The 21,367-nt window shown below is 39.2% G+C and overlaps 1 protein-coding gene across 1 annotated transcript; it reads right to left on the bottom strand.

Annotated features, from left to right (window-relative positions):
- Nucleotides 1-937: 937 nt before the first annotated feature.
- LOC133976346 (NGFI-A-binding protein 1-like) lies at nucleotides 938-20,701 on the bottom strand. Its single transcript, XM_062414543.1, has 9 exons — nucleotides 20,634-20,701; nucleotides 20,258-20,339; nucleotides 13,473-14,275; nucleotides 13,251-13,384; nucleotides 12,765-12,816; nucleotides 10,577-10,696; nucleotides 7,489-7,657; nucleotides 2,988-3,143; nucleotides 938-2,114 (listed from the first exon to the last, which is right to left on the bottom strand). The coding sequence occupies exons 3-9, from the start codon at nucleotides 14,271-14,273 to the stop codon at nucleotides 2,038-2,040; spliced, it is 1,509 nt and encodes a 502-aa protein (XP_062270527.1). The 5' UTR covers nucleotides 14,274-14,275; nucleotides 20,258-20,339; nucleotides 20,634-20,701; the 3' UTR covers nucleotides 938-2,037.
- Nucleotides 20,702-21,367: the final 666 nt, after the last annotated feature.

Raw genomic sequence — 21,367 nt, forward strand, 5'->3', positions numbered from 1 at the left:
CTTTAATATTTCATCCTTTCTTCAAATGAAAGTTTACACATCAAGTGAATTTTAAGACCCTCGGGGCTCGCTGAAAGCTTGTTGGATCATTTCTATAAAAACACACAGTCATCCTCATTCCTGAAATACTCCCCGTTTGCAGATGCATGGTTTCAGTTCAACAGCAGTGTTTTGCTAAATTACAAAGTGAAATGAACCAATTAGCTTGGCCTCTGGCATGCCAGCCCAGCCATCCTGCCAAGACGAATGACAGAGGTCCCCTGCTGTTATTCCACAACAGCTCTTCATCTTCTTAAATTAGCTCCCATAAATATACACAAGACAAGAGTGAGTAAAGGAAGGATTAATCCCACCGCTCCTGTTTTTCCCATTTGAAGTGAACGACAAATAAAAAAACTAACCTGCTACAGGGGCTGAATCCTAACTCAATCTCCCTACAGTACTTACACCTTTGTTTTGAGTTACAGTACAAATGCAGATGCCTAAGTTAGATTTGGGAGAGTGACAGAGGCTCAGGAGGTGACGGCATGGGTGGCGACCTCAATCCACCGACAAAATGCTGCTAAATCTTTGGCTATTGCTGGTTAGTTCTGATCTTCTTCTTGTAGTCAAAAAAGGTCTAGTTGGCTTGTAAAGTCAGGAAAATGGCTTGTGAGGTTTTGGAATCGGGCCACGCTGCAGCCGACAGACAATTACTGTGCGTTCCTTTCGCCACAAAATGAGGTAACACTTTGCACTTTGGATGTCTACCATTATTAAATGTTAATGAGTTTGATATTTCGCCCATAAAAATTCACGTTAACATGCAACTTAAATAAAAGTGCAGATAATGACTTTGCCTTAAAGAGCTCCCAATCGAAAAATAATCATTTCGACCCTGAAAATAATAAGATTAAAAGTCTAAAAAGCTCTGGTACGCCACACAACTCGTGTCAAATGTTGCTGTAAGCACTTTAATGTAAAGTACATTGAGTTTACCTGTTAAGAAATGTTCTTCATAAACATAAATGCTTAGCAAGTAATGTCACCGCCTTAGTATTCATGCAAACATTTGCTAATTAGCATTAAATTCAAAGTATGGTTGAGGCTGGTGGGAATGTCAGTAGTTTTGCAGGTTTAAACCAAAGTATTGGAAAAATTTAAGGTTCAATGTTTGAGAAAAATATCACCAAAATTAGTACAATTCATCTTGTGAGTAACATAAAAGTCTTTAGGAAATGTTGTGCCAATCCATTTAGTAGATTTCGAGGTATTTCACATATTAAAACCTTGAATTTGCAACTGTTCCTACATGAAAACTGATGGGATTAACAAATTAATTAGGATGAATTAACTTCTGGATTATATGCATGTCTGTACAAGTGATGGACTGACCAAGACTCACTAGAGCCCTGCTGTTCATAGATACATTAAATATTTAGGAATTTTTAATTTGTATTAAATAGCGGCACAGTGTATTTTCACCAGCAGCTTCAGTTTTAAGGTGTCAGCGAGTGGAAAAAGGACTTGAAATATGAATTAAATAGTAGACATGTAAAGTGTTACCAAGAGGCTAAACTTGTCAAAACATGCTCCAACAACTCTTCCATCTCTGAATCTACGTTTGAGTTATGATTCAGCCCCGGCACGAAAGCCTGCAACCTGGCTGTCCAAATAAAGCAACAAAAATAACACCCAGGCCGAGGTAAAGAGTGTACAAATGTCTGCAACAGATCACTCTTAAATTACCTGTACATCTAACGTGTACAATTAATCAACAGACAAAGACCTGTAGAGCATCGAGGGGCGTCTCAACATGCTCTGTAGGTGCTTTGGCAAATACTTTCTTAAGAACAAAACAACAAAAAAAGACAAAAACAAAGAAAAATAAATGCTATTCATGAGGCAACATTGGTTGTTAAGGCTCTACTGTGGCTGTGCTTGCTTAGTATCTATTGACGGGTAATAACTGCATACTGTCAAGTGTGAGTAGAATGAAGTAGGGGTGGGGGGTGGGGGGGGGTTGGTAGGGTGGAGGGGTGGGTGAGGCGGGAGGCACTATGTGGAGTCTTCCGGCTCTGACTTGATGGTCTTCTTTTCTGCGTTGCTAGATGCCCGCTGCGACGTCCCGTTTTCTAAAGACGACCACAAAGATAAAGAAGAGTATCGTCAGCAAAGCGGTTGATAATCCAGCGCAAATACTTGTAGAAACCTATAAAGTTGTAGCTGCAGAACAAATTTAATGCTGTAAACTCTCAGATTTTATGTTCCTCAACTCTTAACCCTCCTGTTGCCCTCGAGTCAAGGAAGGGAGGGAGGAAGAAGGAAGGAAAGGAGGAAGAAGGAAGGAAGGGAGGGAGGAAAGAAGGGAGGAAGGGTGGAAGGAAGGAAGGAAAGGAGGGAGGAAGGAAGGAAGGGAGGAAGTAGGGAAGCAAAGAAAGAGAGAAGGAGGGAGGGAGAAACGAAAGGACAGAGGAAAGAAGGGAGGAAGGGAGGAAGGAAGGAAAGAAGGAAAGGAGGGAGGGAGGAAGGAAGGAAGGGAGGAAGGGAAGGAAAGAAAGAAAGAGAGAAGGAGGGAGGGAGGAAGGAAAGAAGAAAGGAGGGAGGAAGGAAGGAAGGGAGGATAGAAGGGAGGGAGGAAAGGAAAGAAGGAAGGACAGAGGAAAGAAGGAAGGAAGGAAAGTAGGACGGAGGGAGGAAAAAAGGAAGGAATGAGGGAGGGGGAAAGGAAAAGAGGGAGGGAAGAAGGAAGGAAAGAATGACAGAAGAGAAAAGGAAGGGAGGAAAGAGAGAAGGAGGGAGGGAGGAAGGACAGACGGAAGGAAGGAAGGGAGGAGGGAGAAAGGAAAAGAGGAAGAGAGGAAAGAAGGAACAGTCAAAACAGACGGGGTCAGTTTGACCCGGGAGGACGACGACACAAAGGTTAACACAACTATTCATGAGCAAGGCACTATAAATTCTCACTGTAAGCCCAGATAATGAGCTCCAACATGCGATCAATCACTAACCTGTTGCTGGTGTTTTGGTCTCGTCTGTGTTGTTGTTGTTGTTGCTGTTGTTGTGGTTGTGATGGCGCTTCAGCTCATTGGCTAGCTGCTTGCCCAACGGGAGGTCGCCTTCCTGCATGTTTTGACTAACCACCCGCAAGTTGATTGGTCGTTCATCTTGGAGAATTAAGAAAAGACAGAAATATTATTATCGTTTTTCTAAGAATGTCGTAACTCAGATTTTATTACTTTATTCAACCATGGCTGAAACAACCAGAAGTTTGGCAACATTTTAAACAATATGTGCCACAGGAGGGTTGATTGTGTCCAAACAAATTTCCCCCAATGTTTCAAGAATTTGAACCATGAAATCTCCACTTTCATGGCTCTCACTGCTGTCCAAAAACATAACAAATGTGACGATAAACTTTATTATTGACCACAACTCACTTAAAGAGAACTGAGCTAACTCCATCTACTGAATAAGACGGTGACATGAGGTTGAAAGCTCTGCAGAAAGCTAATAAGTGGACCTTAATTTAACCAAAATTGTCTGTTAAAGTAAAGATATGCCTTCATAGGACACAAAAAACCAAGAGAAAAAGCATTAATAGGAACAAGAAATAGAAGACTTTATCTGAGAAAGCTTCCCCACAAACCACAGTCCAGTATCGATCATTCAATAATCAATACAGCATCACCTTTCATCCATCAGATATGACTAAAGTTAATTCAGAGGGACGGATAAAAGCAAACATCGGGCCAGATGTTGTTCCACAGTAGCTCTGGCTTTGATTTACATGTTCAATATTCCCTGTGGTAACAAAGTGTTTGTGTTAAGCTGCTGATCCCTCATGTTTGCCTTTTATTCCCTCCGAGAGCAAAAAAGAAACAAAGAGGGAAAAGCTAGAAAAAGAGAGAAATGTGACTGTATTTTGCATCCCCATAGAATACCACATATATCTTTATTTCACAGATTGTTATCGGGTATATTTACTTGCAAACTTGTGTCCCAGTTTTGAGCGTTTTCCTTTATCATATTTGTGATATCTGGTTATTTTTTATTCCTGTATACAAGACTCAGGCATCATCCAAGTGTCTCATCACCTGGTTTCTGCATCATCACCATTAATACAAGATAAAAGGTACAATTAGGTTTATCTTCGACATGCCTGCCTCTTACTTTTACTTCTACTACCATTTCCAGTGGTGCTATAAGTACTCACATTTTTTATTTGAATAAAAGTGGCCATGTGCAACTTTATTGTGATGCATTAATGTGTGCACTTGCTTTACATACTGGTTGTGAAGTACCATCTGGGGATCAATAGACTTTTTTTTACATTATATTTTGTATTATTTTCTGAATCTGCAAAGTAACTCATCATTAAAGTTATCATATAAATGTGGCAGAGCAAAAAGTACAACATTTGCCTCTCAAATAGAGAAATACTTGAGTATGAGTGTCTCAAAATTGTACTTAAGTACAATACTTGGGTGAAAATTGGTTTGACTTAAGTACATGTACTTGGATACTTCCTGAGCACTGTTCATTTCAGTGTGTCCATTATTACTACAACTTCTATCAATCATATATTTTTATGGTTTTCTAGCATTTTCTGGTTTATTTCAGTTGGGATAAAGGCTGTAAAAGGTTTCTCAAAGCAAGATTTAAGGCTTAAACATATTAACTGACAATGTGGCGATGCAATCTCAAGCAGTTTAAGATGTTTTTGTTGACACTAATTGATATTTGTTGATTGTTCAGGTGCAATATGAGATAATGTGCATAAAAAATACTTGCAAATAAACATGACGAGGAAGAGAAAATAAGGAAAAAGAGAAGGGCAAATAGAGAGAAGAAATAATGAAAATGTAGGTCGACAGAGAAGTAGAGAGTGAAAAAGGGGGGATAATATAGAAGAAACACTAGGAGAGAGGTTAAGACAAGACAAGAAGAAGAAGGAGAAGAAAAGAAATGACAAATGACAGAGAGAAGGGGAAAAAAGAGACGACAAGAGGAAGAATTTTTTTTAAAAAAGGAAAGAAAGCAGAGAAAGAAGAGGGGGAGGAGAGAGAGAGGTAGACAAAGAGAGAAAGAGAGAGAGACGCCCCCCTCCGGGCAACTGGCTGGAGGTAAACAGGCGTGGGCGTGATAATTACAGGTGCATTGTGGGATTTGTGGGAACAGTGATATAATGAGCTGTCGGGAGTGGGTGAAGGAGGAAAAGGATGAAAATGAGATGAGGCCCGGAGGAGAAGTAAGATCCTGAATAATGATGCATCTTTTTCTCTCTCTCTCTCTCTTTCTATATCTTCTTCGTTCTTCTTTCTGTGTCGGAGAAGTCAGAGGAGGAAAAAAAACTGGATAGGAAAAAGAAAAAAAAAGAAATGACAGCTGCCGCGGCCGTGTGTGGAAAGTGAGCAGCTAAAGGTGACGTTTCCATGCATATGTACACATCCTGTGGCGTTTATGACATGATATAAATCTTCACACTTACAAGTCTAATTAAGCTCAAGATTCAGTCTGTTTGTTTCCAACTTTTTCTTCCTTCTTCTTCTTTCTTTCTTGTCATATTTCCTTGCACCTATTTATTTATTTATGCTATTTAACAGATCACATTTCTCCCCCGTTTTGGTTCAACATATTACAGGACGAATGTAATTCCGATACTCCACCTCATTTGTTTATCCCAATTTCTCCACAGACCCCCATCACCCCTTCATCCACCCTCACCAGAGCTGGAAAATTGCTAACAGCTGTATGTACTGTACATCCCTTTTGCACATCTTAACAAACTCTGCCGGGTTCAAAAGAGCGATAAAAAACAAAAGCGACAAGCAGAAAACAAACTAATAAATACAATTTTAAAAAGAAAGAGAGAGAAAGAAGAAAAGAGGTACTAATGTGAAGTCTAAGGGGGATAAAGGGCATCCCTGCTTTGTCTCTGATGTCAATACACAATAGTCAGATCAGGTATCACTGGTATGAACGCTGAAAAGTCGAATCCAAGACACAAATTTATCACCAAACCCCAAATTCTTGAGTACTGCCAGAAGCTCCCTCCCTCCTCCTCTCCTCCCCTCCACTCCACTCGATCGAACGCCTTCTCCGCATCCAAAAGAATAACCACTTCTGGGTTTAGTGAGGAATGTTTTGAATAGAGCATATTCAGCTTCAACAAAAAAAAGAGCTGTTGTTCCTTAATGAGACCTGTTTGCTCCTCTGATATTACAACAAATACAGAAAATCCGAAAATCCATCTGGGCCTTGGAGCTTTGTTGTTTCTGCACAGCTTTGATTGATTGTATTACTTCTTCTAAGCTTACTGTGGCTAAACTAACCAATAAAAGAGTAGAGCCCTGCAGAATCGTATGTCAAATACTGTGGCACCTAAAGTCTAGGTGTAATTCCAGTAAGATTTTCCATTATTGAAGAAAACTGACACAACAAAAAAGGCCAAAAAAGTCACAGTAGCAAAAAAATACCACCAATAGAGGAACTATGATCAGTCAACTCATGCTTCACCTTGTTCAAAGCGCCTTAAAAGATAAAATTAACTTTACTATCTTGCTCTTAATAGAACAGAAAAAAGGAAAAACTGAATATTTACAGCAGTAATTTAAGGATTAATCCTCTTGTAAATGTCCACAATGTGTCCTATAATATCCCTGTGTACTTTAAAGACAGTCTTGAACTCAGTCCCCTCGCTGTTGGATGTGATTCATAAACATAGATGTACCAAACCGGACACCTGGAATCTCTCGGAGCTGCATGTCTGACATCACTGAATGCAGCACTGGTTGTTTTGGCCGTGAGAACCCGAAAATATGGAGATAGTCATGTTTCGAATCATCCGCACAGTCAGAGTAATAATAATCTAGTCTGGCTATTACTACACGGGGGCGTTCTCCTCCTGGTTTGGGTCTCGCTTGCGAGTGTGTGTGATGCACTCTGTCTCCAGCTTGAAAGACTCTTTAAAGATGCATTTCCTCCTTTCTTTAGTTTAGAGGACATTTCAATAAGCGTTGTACCCAACTAACAGCTAAGAAATCACCCAAAATCTGTCTACACTGGAAGTCTGCAGGTATATTTATGCACTTTATGTCATTTAGCAGCTGAACAGTCAATAAAACAGCTTTAAAAAAAGGTCTTACAACTGATGTTTTCACTTGATTGGACACAGGGGGCAGCAGTGAGCCCATTACAATATGGCAAACTAGCATTTTGGACGCTCGAAAACAAACCTGGACAAGCCGAACAAAAGCAAAGCAAATATAAAAACTAAATATTTGCAGCTCAAGAGGAAAAAACTCAGTGACCTCAGCCGGGTAGACTGTTGTTATTGTTGTTTTTTTTGTTGCATATAATAGGAATGCCTCCAAAATCTAGGTTTCAAGTTTCCTATCTTGTGTTTTAAGCACTAAGATGCAGCTTCATTTTTCAGTATAAGATCCAGAGAAGTATATTTAGTTGTGTCTATGCATCATTTATCTGACCCAAAAAAGTCCGCTCTCCTACCTTGGTTGTCTCTGCTGGAGTCGCTGGCGGCTCCGTTGGTGTTATGGGCGTCGTTGAGGTACTTTAAGGCGGCGGGAGGAATCCTCCAGTCTAGAGCTTGGAGTCGCTCCTGGACGGCGGCGTCCTGCAGGATCTCCATCTGCCTCGCCAGCAGACGCTCCAGCTGCATCTGAAAAAGAAGAAAAAACGGGATGTAATGATGTATTTTCGTAATATCTTATCTTATCTTGTCTTATATCTTCCTTTTCACCTTTTAGGACAACTTCATGGACATTAAAGTCACAATAAACATACTAAGGGAAGATATTTTATAGTTCATGAACGTTAAAACAAAGGGTGACAGTAAAAGTGAAGATGTTGGTAATACATTAAAGGACCTGGACAAGAAGCCAAATTATTAAAGCAAATACACCTGAAACAAAGTCTAACAGCATTGACAAGCTCATGAAATGGGAACTAGAAACTTCCTGGAAAACAGTTTGTCTTCAGCGGTGACCTCATGCTGCACTGGTGGGCGTACAGTATCTAAAACATCCAAACCAATAAGGTCATGACAGAAACACAACTCCAAATGAATGATAAAGTTGCTCCGTTAAACCGCCCGGACGTGGAAATAAGCAACCGTTTGCACAAATTCACCACGGAGGCGGAGCAGATAAAACAAATCCTCAGATAATATTGTGTTATAAGCTTTAAGATTTTTTACTTGAGGTTTGTAGTCTTGACAACAGCTTTCCCACAGCTGAAAAAATCAGACAAACAAGCCCGTCAGCGACCGTTAACGCGATGGACGAATGAAGCCTCAGTTTCATCCAAACTGGAACTGAAATGTGCAGGAATCATGGGCGTAGATTTTGGGTACGGGCGGTCGGGACATGTCCCTACAAATATCAAGCTGTTGCTGAATCATCCACACCAATATTTCTACTGATCTCAAACAATCTAGCTGTATGTTTTTTGCAAAAAAAAAGTGATTTAATTTCAGGCGTTAGGTGTTGTTGCTCAGACATGTTTTAAATTAATTGAACAACTTGTATTCCTGTTGGTAAAAAAATCCCTCCTGAATGCAAATGAAGACATCTGGTCCTTTTTAAATAAGAGCCAAAGTGTCACCGACAGTTGAGCTCACTTAATAAGAACGAACACACATATTATCTTTGAAATTAGCAAGAGAAATATCTACTGTTTAATGCCATCTCTGCCATTTTTTCCATGAGTGGATGAAGAGCAGAGGTATTATTGCATAAGTGCCATTAAGACATTATTAAAAAGCTAAATTGGTCAGCAACACAGAGACACACATATGTGGTTATTAACGCCGTCTGATAGAAAACGTCCCTACCAAAAGTTAAAATATCTGTTTATTCCCAGTCTGCACATCACTGTCACTTTAAATCATCACGAGAAAAACGCTTCACATCCTCCCGTAAGCAGCGGCGGGTTCGGAGCCATGAAATCTCTTCTTCCTCTCAATGCCGTTTTTATGAAAATCACATCAAAATGACAAGTGTAACTGGAGCCAGGCTGATGCACCAGAATACAAACACTCTCACACACTCTCACACACACACACACTCTCACACACACACACACACACACAAATATAATATGACAAGACATATGTTCACATACGCATGAAGACGGACACATGAAGGAGCGAAGGAGCACGTGTTTTCCTGCACAATCAACATGAACGTGTTTTCTGGGTAATGACTTATCATAAAGCTTTCCTCCTACACTCCAGCTCTAATTAGGAACAAGCCTCAGCAGCGGCAGCAGCATGGAAACCAATAAAGAACATTACTGGGGATCAAACTGGATCCTGCAGCCACAAACATCTGCTGACATGGAAATCTGTCGCCAATCGCTGCTGCAGAGAATCCTTTCAACCCCGACAGCTGAGGTGCAGATTATTCCTCGTTTGTGCAGGAAATAAAAGAGGCATTTGTTTCCAATCAAGCGCTCTGATCGGGGAGTTAACGAACTTTTGTTTATTTACAGCAAAACAAACAGAAAGCAATAATATTTGTTTGATTGGTAGCCACTCTAAGTTGGCGGGAAACCAGAATAAAGCAGGAAATTAAATCCCGACATTCGACAAAAAGTAGAAGAAACATGAGCTTAAAACAAGAAGACAGATGAGCGAACTATCTGCTGATGAAGGCTAAAAAGCAGTAAGTGACCCTTTTTATCTGCGTGAAACAATCAATAACAACCCAAAAATGTTATCTCCAGCTCTATATTTATTCTGAGGCTCTACTGGAATATCTTCACATGATTTCTAGTTAAAAACTAAATTTATCTTATGAGTCAATGACTTGATGCAACTCAGTGTCCAATTGGTGTAACCAGTATTTCTTTTCATAAAAATCTGATTATATACAGGAAAATAAATAAAACATAATTTGTCACAAATTATTTAGAATAAATGGTTGTTTTTAGGATACGTTCTGCTCAATATTGACTAAATGCTTTAAAATTTAAATGTAGAAATACTCCAAATATATATTTTTTTCATTTGATGTTTTTTTAAATGAAGTAATTATTACTATTACTATATTATATTTTAGCATATTTTTGAATTGATAATCTTGCCAACTCTTATTTGGTACTTGCCCTTTATGCAGCCCTTTAGTTCAGCTTCTGTCTTTTAGCTCCTGTCCCTTTAAGGTCCCTCCTTCTTTACTCCAAATGTCAACTTCTCAAAGATATATGTATGTACTTGAGAAAAAATACGATCCAAAATATATATAAAAACACATGGAACAACCTTAGCAACAATGACTAAGTTTGTGGACATGTGCGAGCAGATTGAAGCCCTGGATGTTGACTTACAGGCAGCGCAAATGTTCACCTCAAGTTCAACATCTGACATCACAACAGTCTAAAAACGACAGAAGATCACAAAAAGCATGATGTGTCCTTCATGTAGTCCACACTACGCAGCAGTATGAGTGTGTTCTAGCTTCACATTCATATATTTTAGTCATTTGGGTTTATTTATCATTATTTGGCCTTTAAAGTAAAACAACTGATAAACACATCTGTGGGTTTTGTGGTCGCTTTTAGTTTTATTCCTTTTTCCTACCTGCAGATTTCGCCCGATAGTTTCCTCTCCTTTCGACTTGGCGCAGGCCAGCTGCTCCCTCAGCATCTCCTGCCTCATGTGGATGGCCTGCAGCGCCTCCTGGATGTCGAAGAAGTTCTCCTGAAGACGTAGGAAAGAGATGAAACACGTTAACGTCGCATTTCTTGGCTCGGTTATGTAGAAAGTACGGAGCTTCCTGTCTTACTGAAGGTGGTTTACATCAAGAATCTTCATTTAAGTGATATTTTTAATACTATTTTGAGTAGAATTATGTTTTTTCCCTTCACTGCAGCTTATAGGTCAGATTTGAAATGGGGATTACTACTTCTAACATGTCCTCTGTACTTTTTTTTTTGGGGTGGAGAGGGGGAATTTGGGGAGTTTAATGACCCGAGGAGGAGTTCACACTCTATAATTACACATAACTCACTCGGATATGTTAATAGCTGGTTCTGATTCTTCAGTCAATTCTTCAAAGTGACAGTTTCTACGTTTCTAGAGAAGGATTTTTTTTTAAAGTGGCATCTAATTTACAGAAAATAGAACAATTACAAAAATATAACTATAACTATAACTGGATGTCATAATTAATGTTAAATATAGTTTAATCTCATTTTTCGAACTATTTTTTACATAATTTCACAGATTTTTTTCATTTTTTTGCTGCTACTTTGAGTTTTACCTCTTCTTTTTTTCTTCTTATGTAACTTTATTATCACCATCATTATTATAACTTTCATTTATTTTTCTAATGCACGTGTTTATGCACCAATATCACAATGTAAATAAGTGTAAGTATTCTCTTTTTGGTATCTCACTTTGTAAGTTGGACTCCTGTAACAGCTTGTATTAAAAGTATTACTTCTGACTAATTGAGGAGCAGGAATGTATTACACCCACGCTATTTGCATTTCCTCTAATCTCAAAGCGACTGAACTTTTTTTGGGCTTTTGGGACATTTTCTGATTCTGTAGAAAAACTGCCTGAAAGTGAATTTAGCAGGAATTCCCCCCCTTCTTTTTTTTTTTTTTTTTTTTGGTTTTTGGAGCTCACAAATTATTTTTTATTTGTGAACAGGTGCAGGTTCATCTGCAGCTCGTCTTTCTTGGTTTGAAATCCCTGCAGAGTTCGCGAGCCGCACATGTTTCCGATCATCTTTTTACAAACTGAGAGGAGCCATTCAGAGAAAAACTCTCAGCCAAATGTGTCAGGAGATTAACGCTCAGAGTCGGCTTTGTACTCTGTTCAAGGATGGAACGGCTTGCGTCTGTTCAGTTTTTAACTTCTGATAACTTCAACACAGAGCTCGCTCCAGCTGCCACAGTTCTGTTTTTATTACAAGAGCTTCAGCTATTTAGTACGCAGGTCAAAGATCGCAGAGTGACACTCCTCATATTTCCCATTTTCACTTCTGAAAACACTGACAGGAAGTGATGGGTTTCACTTTTGGTGGTTTTTCTTTGGAAAAAAGAAAATAAACTTAAAATTTTAGTCGACGTTACAGTCTCTCCACACCGAACTGTCTGATTGAGGTTTGAATTATTTGAATTATCGATTCTTTTATTTGTCTGAAAAAGAAATTGAAAAAGCTAAAAATGTAGAGTTGCAACGATTAATCAAACATTTAAAGAAAAAATGTTAAAAAGTTGAATATCTTTTGTTTTTCAGACTCTTATATGATAATAAACTGATCTTCTTTTTAATTTTAAGGCAAAAGAAACTACATTTTTCACAATCTACTACTGACATTAATAAAATAATTGTATATAAATTCAGTTACAGCCTCTGTTTCATGACTTAAAGACGTTCAGTTTGCACATAACATAACATCACATTCTTGTCTATCCATTGTACTATTGCACTATGTAGTCACATTCATATGTATTTACTTATTCTCCCAAATCAATGTTAGCTGAGTTATATTGTGTGATGCACTGGTAACTAGTGTTATTATTATTATAAGACAAAGTAAAGCTGCTAATTCTGATTCTGTCGCTCCACTAATTGATTAATTGATGTAATTGTTTCAGCTCTAGACTCATGAAGGTGTAAAAGTGCAGAAACAAGAGTGCACTGCATTATTATCTGAATAGAAAACTGCAAAAATAAAGAAAAGCTTTTGCAAAATGACAAATAATCTGTAAGAAGAAGTAAGAATTTAATGTCACTGCATTAATCAGATTTTTACCTCTGTTTTAATCCTTTTAGGGGACGGCTCGTCTCTGTCTCCACACCGAGACCTGAAGAGAGAAACATCAAGACATTACATTTAAACTTTAACTCAAAGAGAAGACGATAACTACTAAATCATTTGACGACTGGCTAATTCCAGTTTTTCTTGATGGATGATTTGGAGAGCTGAATTTCTCCTTTTTTCTCCGCACTTTAGATTCAAAGGTGTAAAAAAAAAAAAAAAAAGCACAAACAGCATGAATGCCGAGCTAAAGCACGAGCACGGACAGCTCATTGAAATTCATGAGGTTGCTTTCATGCATTAAACCTCAAAGAAACCATGAAACATGTATTAGGCTGTCAGATTTCAATAAGCAGAGATCAAACATGGTTTTTTTAGGGATAAAGAAAAAGATTTTAACATCAGGATCAGGTTTTTCAACTCTAAGAGGGAAACTTTTTGCCGTTTTTGGTGGATGTCAGAGTGTTTGTTAGCTCTTACTTGCTGGTGCGGTAGGTGTATTTGTAGGTGACTTCTCTGGAAATCTGCCGGGCGAGTCCGAACAGCTCGTCTCGGCGCGTCAGCAGAGCCATGTCCCTCATACAGAGCTGAGCTGCTGCTTCGTTCACCGTCAGCTAAATTTTAGACAAAAAATATAAACCTTAGTGAACCTAAATTAAATTATTCGTAATAGTATTTTTGTGTTTCTTTCTGTTGGACAACCTCGTGGAGCGTCAGGTGTTTGCCGTCTCTCCTCTTGGAGTCGAAGCGCCCGTAGATGGCGCTGTATTTACGAATCTCCTCCTCCCTCCGCGGGTCGTCGTCGCTCATTTCGAAGATGTGTCCGATCATCTTCGCCAGCTTCTTGTTGGTCTTCAGCTGCTCCTTCACTTCGGTCGAGTCCGTCTTGGCGAGCCCCGGCGCCATCCTGTCCACGCACTCCAGCACCGACTGGACGGCGGCGGCGTCCAGAGCCTCCAGCGCGTCTCTCGGCGAGGACGGGGAGCCGAGGTCGGACGGCGACAGGCTGTGCTCGCTGTCGTTGCTGTGGCCCGACCAGAACCGAGCCTCGCTGCTGCCCTGGAGCGGCGACCCCGCTGAGACTTTATCCCGCGCCACGTCCAGCTTCCCTGGGTCGGAGCAGGCGGCGGCGACGGCTTTGGGCATCTTGACGCTGGCGGTGTTGGCGCGGTCCTGGCCGCTCAGCAGCGTGGGCGAACCCTCGGGCAGCTTGTAGACGGGGATGCTGCAGACGGGCAGCGATGTGAGCGGCTGGTTGAAGATGGCCGGGTTGGTGACCCAGTCTCGCAGCGCCTTCTGCAGGCGGCGCACGTGCAGCGGCTTGCTGGCCATGCCGACGAGGGCCATGATCTCCAGGAACTCCTCCTCCCCGGCCTCGCAGAGCTGCTGCACGTCGTCGCCGCCCTGCTGGATGAAGGCCTCGTAGTAGTAGAGCAGGTTGGCCCGCTGCAGGATCCGGTAGAGCTGCAGCTCACCGAGCGTTCTCGGCAACACCGCCGCCATACCTGAGGGAGGAAGTAGATCCGTAAGAACTCAAGTTTGTTATTTAAAAGGAGCAATTCAACATTTAAGGGAAAGGTTGATAACATTTGATGGAGCTACAACCAATAGCCGGTTATCTTCGCTTAGCATTAAGACTGGAAACAGGTCAAACTAGGGCTGGGCGATATGGATAAAATCAAATATCACAATATTTTTGACCAAATACTTCGCTACGATATTGTAAGGATGAGTGTTGGTGCTTTCACAAAATATTTACACAATGCGATTTTTGATAATTAATCATCAGTAATTTGGATATAATGACAAATTGAGTAAAAGGCAAATAATAGAACAGCTAGAAATCTAGTAAGTTCAGAAAATTACATAATTTTACTGTAAAACCAGGAAAAGACTCTTATGCCATATCACCATATTACAATCTGCCAAATTAGTCAGTCAGTTAGGAAAAAGTGGGAAAAAGGCAAATAATAGAACAGCTACAACACCAGGAAACAACGATAAGGGGGCTATCTAGTCTCATATCCTCCTGGAAACAGGTCAAAAACTCACCTATAAGCCCCTTCAAAGCTCTCTAATTAACATTTTATATATCTTGTAGAAAAACTAAAGCTTAAAACCAACAAACTTTGGTTCTACAGACGGTTATGTGCTTGATTTTGTTACCTTTGGACAAAGCCAGGCTAGCAGTTTCCCCTTGTTTCCAGTCTTTATACTAAGCTTTATTAACCAGCTGCAGGCAGTAGCTTCATATTTACTGCTTAACAAAGCTGAATAAGTATATTTTTGTGTGTTTTAAGCGTGTTTGTTGACTGTTTAAACGGTCACATTTATCTTCAAAGTTTTCCTCGCTTCCCTTCTCTTCTCTTTCCTGGTTTATTTCATGCCTCACCTGCTTTTTTGCACACAAATTACCACTAAAACTGACATTTCCACAAATAAAATGAATTATTTTTAGGACTGTACAGATTATTGGCAAGTGTGTGCATGCCTTTTCTCCCCCTTCTCTTTTATTTATTATCAGGCGTCAGCAGGTGTGTATTAAAGATAGATAAATACAACACCTGGATGGATGACCTTTTCTCCTGGAGTGCCGCACATTTTTAAGCATTGAATGGCACCGGTGGAAGTTTTTCATGCTTTGATAAGGCATTATCAGACAGAAAAAAGGTGCGGAGCGGATTAGGTAATCTACACATTCTCTCACCATGGTTGGTTGGTTGGTTGGTTGGTGTTTGGCTTGCCAGGATGAAAATATTCTTGTATATCTTTATGATCCAGAGATTCCACATTTGCAAAAAAGCCTGTTTGCTCTCCTAATTATCAACCACACTGACATTCACTCGCTTTAAAACTCAAATCTGTGCCAAGTTCTCATCACCTGCCACCTTAAATTGGAAGATACAACAAGTGGGAAGCATTAAATGAGGCTTTTTTCTCTTTTTTAGACTCCCTTTCCCTTTCCCTCCTTCCTTATGTGCATGTGAAGCCCTGCGGAGGCCTCGCTCACAGAGGAGTGGCAGTCAGCAGCGCCGGGGTTGCTGGGAGGACCACATGCCTCTCTCCACCCCTGCAGGATGTGTAGGTGGTGGGCTCGCCTCGCCCAGAATAGAGCCTCAGCCCAGGGAGCCAGGCCTCGGCTAAACCCATGACTGAGTCGACAAAACGCTGCCCGACTCAAGACTAAGAATACATTAAAAAAAGAGGAGTTTTACCTCCACTGGAAGCACAAATACTACTTCAAGCTACTTCAACTGCTACTACTCCTCCTTAAGTGGTTAATAGGGCTGATTCACCAACCTGTAATATACGGGTCAAAAGATCAACAGTGTAATATAGTCGCAGTGGATATATCATAAAAAACCCATTCACACCTTTGATTTTGGATGTTTTTACAGGTTATTGGGCGTATATTAACGGGTCATTTCACTCATAACTCTTAATTCAAATAGAAATCAGACAATAGAAAGCGACTGCTAAAGAAAACAGGTGTATTCTAGTTGTTTGTTGGTGGTGTAACACCAAAGTCAAACGTTCAAATATAAATAATATACGCGGCCGAGACTCTTCTGTTCTTAATGTATTATTGATCGGGAGCTGTGGATGTTTTTGTTGCTGCTTCGCTGCAGCTCTCTGACACTTAAAAAGTAGTTTTTTATGCTTATTTCTTTCACTTAAATCCTAAATATTGTACTTAAAGCATCAAATTGGACTCGCAGAGAAGCAGAGAAGTTAAAAACACGATGATTATGATGATGAAATAGAAGAGTTTGATATTGTATAACTGTTTATTCATCATTTATTTGATCATTAATTGACTCTCAGCTCTGTATTATAGAAAGCTGGACCCTGAATCTGCCATAAACTCCTTTTTCAACTCTAAACTGGTTTGATTAAAGTGCCAAATTGATTAGTTTGAAGTGTTTAAGGAACAAAAAGCTGTAATACCTGATTGTACAGCGTTCCCAACTGTTTATAAAGCATTAAAAGGTTTCAATTAGCATCCAATTCTGTGTTTTTACACCTTTTCAGCCAAGTTTTACACATATTTTAAGGAAGTTAGGGTCAATACGCCTCATTTAAACCTCATTTTTCACGTTAAAATTAAGCAGAAATTAAGTTGGAAGAGGAAATTATGATAATAAGTCAAAGTTTAGTTGTTATACTGTTTTGAAACCATTTCAATTGTTTTAATGGCAGCATATAATCACACCTGTTGTCCGTCTGGGGGTCAAAACTGACCCGAGGACAATGATAATTTACCTAAAACGTGAATATACTGGAGTCAAACCTGTAAAGATGTTGAGGTTTAATTAGTTTAATACATTTTTCTTCTTTTAGCATAAAATTTTCAGGTGTTTTTTGCTGTTTTCTGACACATAAAACCAACATTATGGTTCCTTTGGTGAGTTTTTAACATTCAAATCTGCTTTTAATGTTTTTTATTTTGTTTCTTTTTTGCTGCATTGCTTTTATTCATTGTTATTTTTCATTTATTCTGTATGGTTTTATTGTTTTAACGGTCTTTGAGTATTGTTAAAAGCGCTCTATAAACAAAAGGTATGATTATTATTATATATATTTGGGATTGTAGCATTAAAACATACATGCTACACACATTACATCCCCAAATCTGCTGAATACATTTCTCGTCAAAGCACATAATGAACCTTTTATTGTAACCGTCAGCGCTCTGATTCAAACTAACTAACAAGAATCGAGAACTTGTTGAGAGAAACTCGCTTAACGTTTACTGAAAACACCTTTTCAGTGGTGAATGTTGAACCTCGGGGTGAATTTCCATCATATCATCACCGTTACTTTTGCTCGTGTCACCAAAATGCAAAATGTGGCTTCCCCAATAGAAAGTAAGCACATAAATCTACTGTGGGAGAAAAATAACGTCATGCATAAAAGGGAGGAAGTTGATCATGTGCAGCGTTGTGATGCGTCATCATGATGCCAAAGCGTCCAAAATGAAGACTCACACTGTGGAGCACGGCAGGAAAAAGACAAAAAAGCTTAAAGATGAACAACAGCAGCTTCAATCTCTTAAAGATAAAGGAGATAAAGGTTGTTTTAGTTGCTTTAAATGTATTTAAAACTCAAATATTTTAACAAAAACGTAAGAAATAATCCGATTTAGCTCAATTTACAACCTTTAAACTCAACAGCTGATGTAAATATTCCACCTGGAAACGTGCGAAAGCGACAAATTAACACATTTCTTATGAAACTAGTGGTGAATATGGAGCTAAAGCAGATAAATACAAGAACAAAGCTGCAAAATACTTTACTTTTATAACTTTTTATAGTTGTTTTTATTAAAGTGCGTCGACATGTGATACAATGTGCATCCCTATAAACTGGATTTTAAAGTTTTGAAGTCTTTTAAATTATGCTATAGCCCTGTGTTGTCCTCTTTCTTAACATAAAGATCATTTTCTACAGTTAAAAGAAACTAAAAGACGTTCTTTTTGTTGACTTTACGACGCCTCTGAGCCGCTGTTATCGCGTCTTTTTATTTAATGCACCAGAAAATGATGTTCACAGTGAGTAGAAGCTTTTATATGTCTAAAAAAAGCAGAAATATTACATAACTATCAAGATTTTCTTCACTGTCAAAGCAGAAAGTTGTGGGAGGAAACAGTAAGAGAACCATCTTGACCAATCACAGGTCTTATTGTCTCCACGTCAACACATTTTCACGTCATCCTAGAAACTATATAAATGAAAATTGTGCATTAATTAACAATGAAGTTGAAAAATTTTCTTTGCCAAACATGAGCATTAATTGACTATCTTTAAGGTTTTTGGACTGATAGTCGTATAAAAAGACAACATTTTACCTCTATCTCCTTTAACTGTGTGGGGAAAAGTTGAATATTTGAAGAGATTTATCATCTAGTGCAGATACACGTCAATCCTTTAATGCTTAACATTATATTTAAACCAATGCAAAACATTCACATATTCATTTAAACTTGAGATTATTGAAGAATAATCACTTAGTTTAAGATTGTGTATTAATTAAAGATCAGATCAGCTCATTGAACTGTGAAGATTTGCTGCTTCTCTTGAATATTTTGGGGTTTTAAACACATTAACTTGACGTATATTGACTATTTTCTGACAGATAATCAATCAAGAGAAGCTGATGCTGCTCAAATTGTTGCTTTTAATTGAAAAAGACGACAATAAACTGCATCACTGTATCACTATACGCTGCAGTGTTCAGGTGGGATTATTGTATCTGTAGTCAGCGATGCTCACAGGTGAAACAAACCGGCGTCTGCACAGTAAATTAATCCTGATATTTGCAGATTTAAAAGCATCTCAGTGTGTGTTTTGTGTTTCTACTAATAGATTTTAAACAGCCTCCATATAAAGCTCTTTGTTATGTTAGTGTGTTTAGTTCATCAGCCGTCTGCACAAACACTGCTCTCTCTCTCTCACATCCAACAGCCTGCCATCTTACTCCAGTTTCATCACAGCAGACGTGCATGTGTGTGTGTGTCAGTGCCAGTGTGTGTGTGTGTGTGTGTGTGTGTGTGTGTGTGTGTGTGTGTGTGTGTGTGTGTTTAGGGTGTAATAGGCGGCTGTGAATGGGAGGCTCTAAAATTGAAGTCCTGCTTCACAAAGCGAGTTTAGCGAGTTCAGCTTTTCACCTGGAGTAGTGAGGCGTGTACTGGCACAAAGGCTGGCACACACACACAACACACACACACACAACACACACACACACACACACAGAGGCTGGTGTGTAGTTTTCCAGGTGAAGTGCCACGCAGCAGGACAAGGTTCCTCCTCCTCTTCACCCCCCCCCCCCCCTCCATCAGGAAGATGAGGAATACTTTAATTTAATTGTGATTCAGGAGAATTTCCCTATTTCTCAATGCAGCAAAGCAACGCTCCAACTGATCATTACTAATCACTGTGATGATGACCTGCACTGTAAAACATGTTCATACATAGCAGCATGTGTATGTGTGTGTGTGTGTGTGTGTGTGTGTGTGTGTGTGTGTGTGAGGTGTCCTTAAACACATTTTAACACCACGTTTAGTCAAAAAATAATGAGTCAATTTAGCAGAAAATGGCTCCAAAAAAATAAGATAAATGAGTTTCTTGTGACTCAATGGATAAATAATTGCACTGTGACTCCCACAATACTCATCTGTCATACACATGAGTGGCTATAATTGAGCTTTAAGGTGCTTTTTTATGTCTTATAACACAACTATAACATCCACACAGAGGTTTGTAGTCTATGTAAAATGCTCTATATTGAGTTTTAACAGCATTTGAGCTATTATAATGTGACTTTACATTATATTTTAAAGCATTTTCTATAATATTCATACAGTAAAAGACAGTTTTGTGGTGCTATAAGCTTCCTATCTTTGCACAATGTGTCTGTGTGAGGAATAAAAGCAGCAGCAGCAGCAGCAGGTAACATGCGGGATTAAATCCGGCTAAATTGTTCCTACCTGGGTGAGTGTTTGGCCCCGTTTGGTCCGCAATGGTCCGGGTTTTCTTTACTTCTCCCTCTTCTGTTTATCAACACAAAGCCTGTGTGTCGATGTGCAAAAAAAAAAGAAAAAAAAGAAATAAAGAAAAAGAAGGAATCCCAGGAGCAAAAACGAAAAAAAAGAGAAAAGCTTAGAATTAAAAAATAATGTCCACGCGCACACACAATAAAAAGAAGCCAAAGAGAACTGACTGCTTGTCGACACTCCTCTCTTCTGTCTCTCTTGTCTCTCTCTCTTTCTGGAAACTTTTTTTCTTGTCTCCTGCCGTTTGAGAGAGAGAGAGAGAGAAAAAAAGAAGAAACGCAGAATGTCAGAAAAAAAAAGAAGCGCTGACCTTCGTGCGTCTTTCGGTGCGTCTTTTTTCCTCCAAGTGTTGGTTGTATGTGTGTGCGTGAGTGTGTGAGTGTGTGTGTGAGTGTGTGTGTGTGTGCGAGTAATGATGAGTGTGTGTGAGTGTATGTGTGTGTGAATGTGTGTGAGTGTTTGAGTCCTCTCCCAGGCAGCGTCTCTCCACTCCCCTGCACTATTTGACAACGTCAAGGCACGCACGGACACGCACACTCACTTCCTGTAGGCGCAACAAAATAAAAGCACCATGAGAGCTATAACCAAAACTCCGGCTTTAACTATACCAACAGAGTGTAATTAAAATAAATATATGCTGAATACTCAAATTATAATCTAAAATATATTAATTTATAGATTTGTATTTGTGCACTTCTGCTTGACTCTTAATTTCTGATCTCAATGTTGCACTTTTGCTCAAAATAGCAAAAAATAAAAGACATCACAGCTTTAAAACACTAATATAAAAGTTACATTTAAAGTTATAATCCTTTCTTTCAAATTGGGCATCAAGGATTTTAACCATTTGGTTGTAAAATGTAAACACTTTATATTTTTTATTAGATATTTATGTAAAACTTTGCGCATGCATTCTTCATTTATGGCCATATAAATGTGTTTTGTAGAGAGCACAGTGACCGTTGACCTTTGACCTTTTACCACCAACTTTTACACAGTTCATCCTGAAGTCCAAGTGGATGTTTGGGCCAAATTTTGAGCAAT

Source organism: Scomber scombrus, chromosome 24 (genome assembly GCF_963691925.1).
Source record: "Scomber scombrus chromosome 24, fScoSco1.1, whole genome shotgun sequence".
NCBI classification, from domain to species: Eukaryota; Metazoa; Chordata; class Actinopteri; order Scombriformes; family Scombridae; genus Scomber; species Scomber scombrus.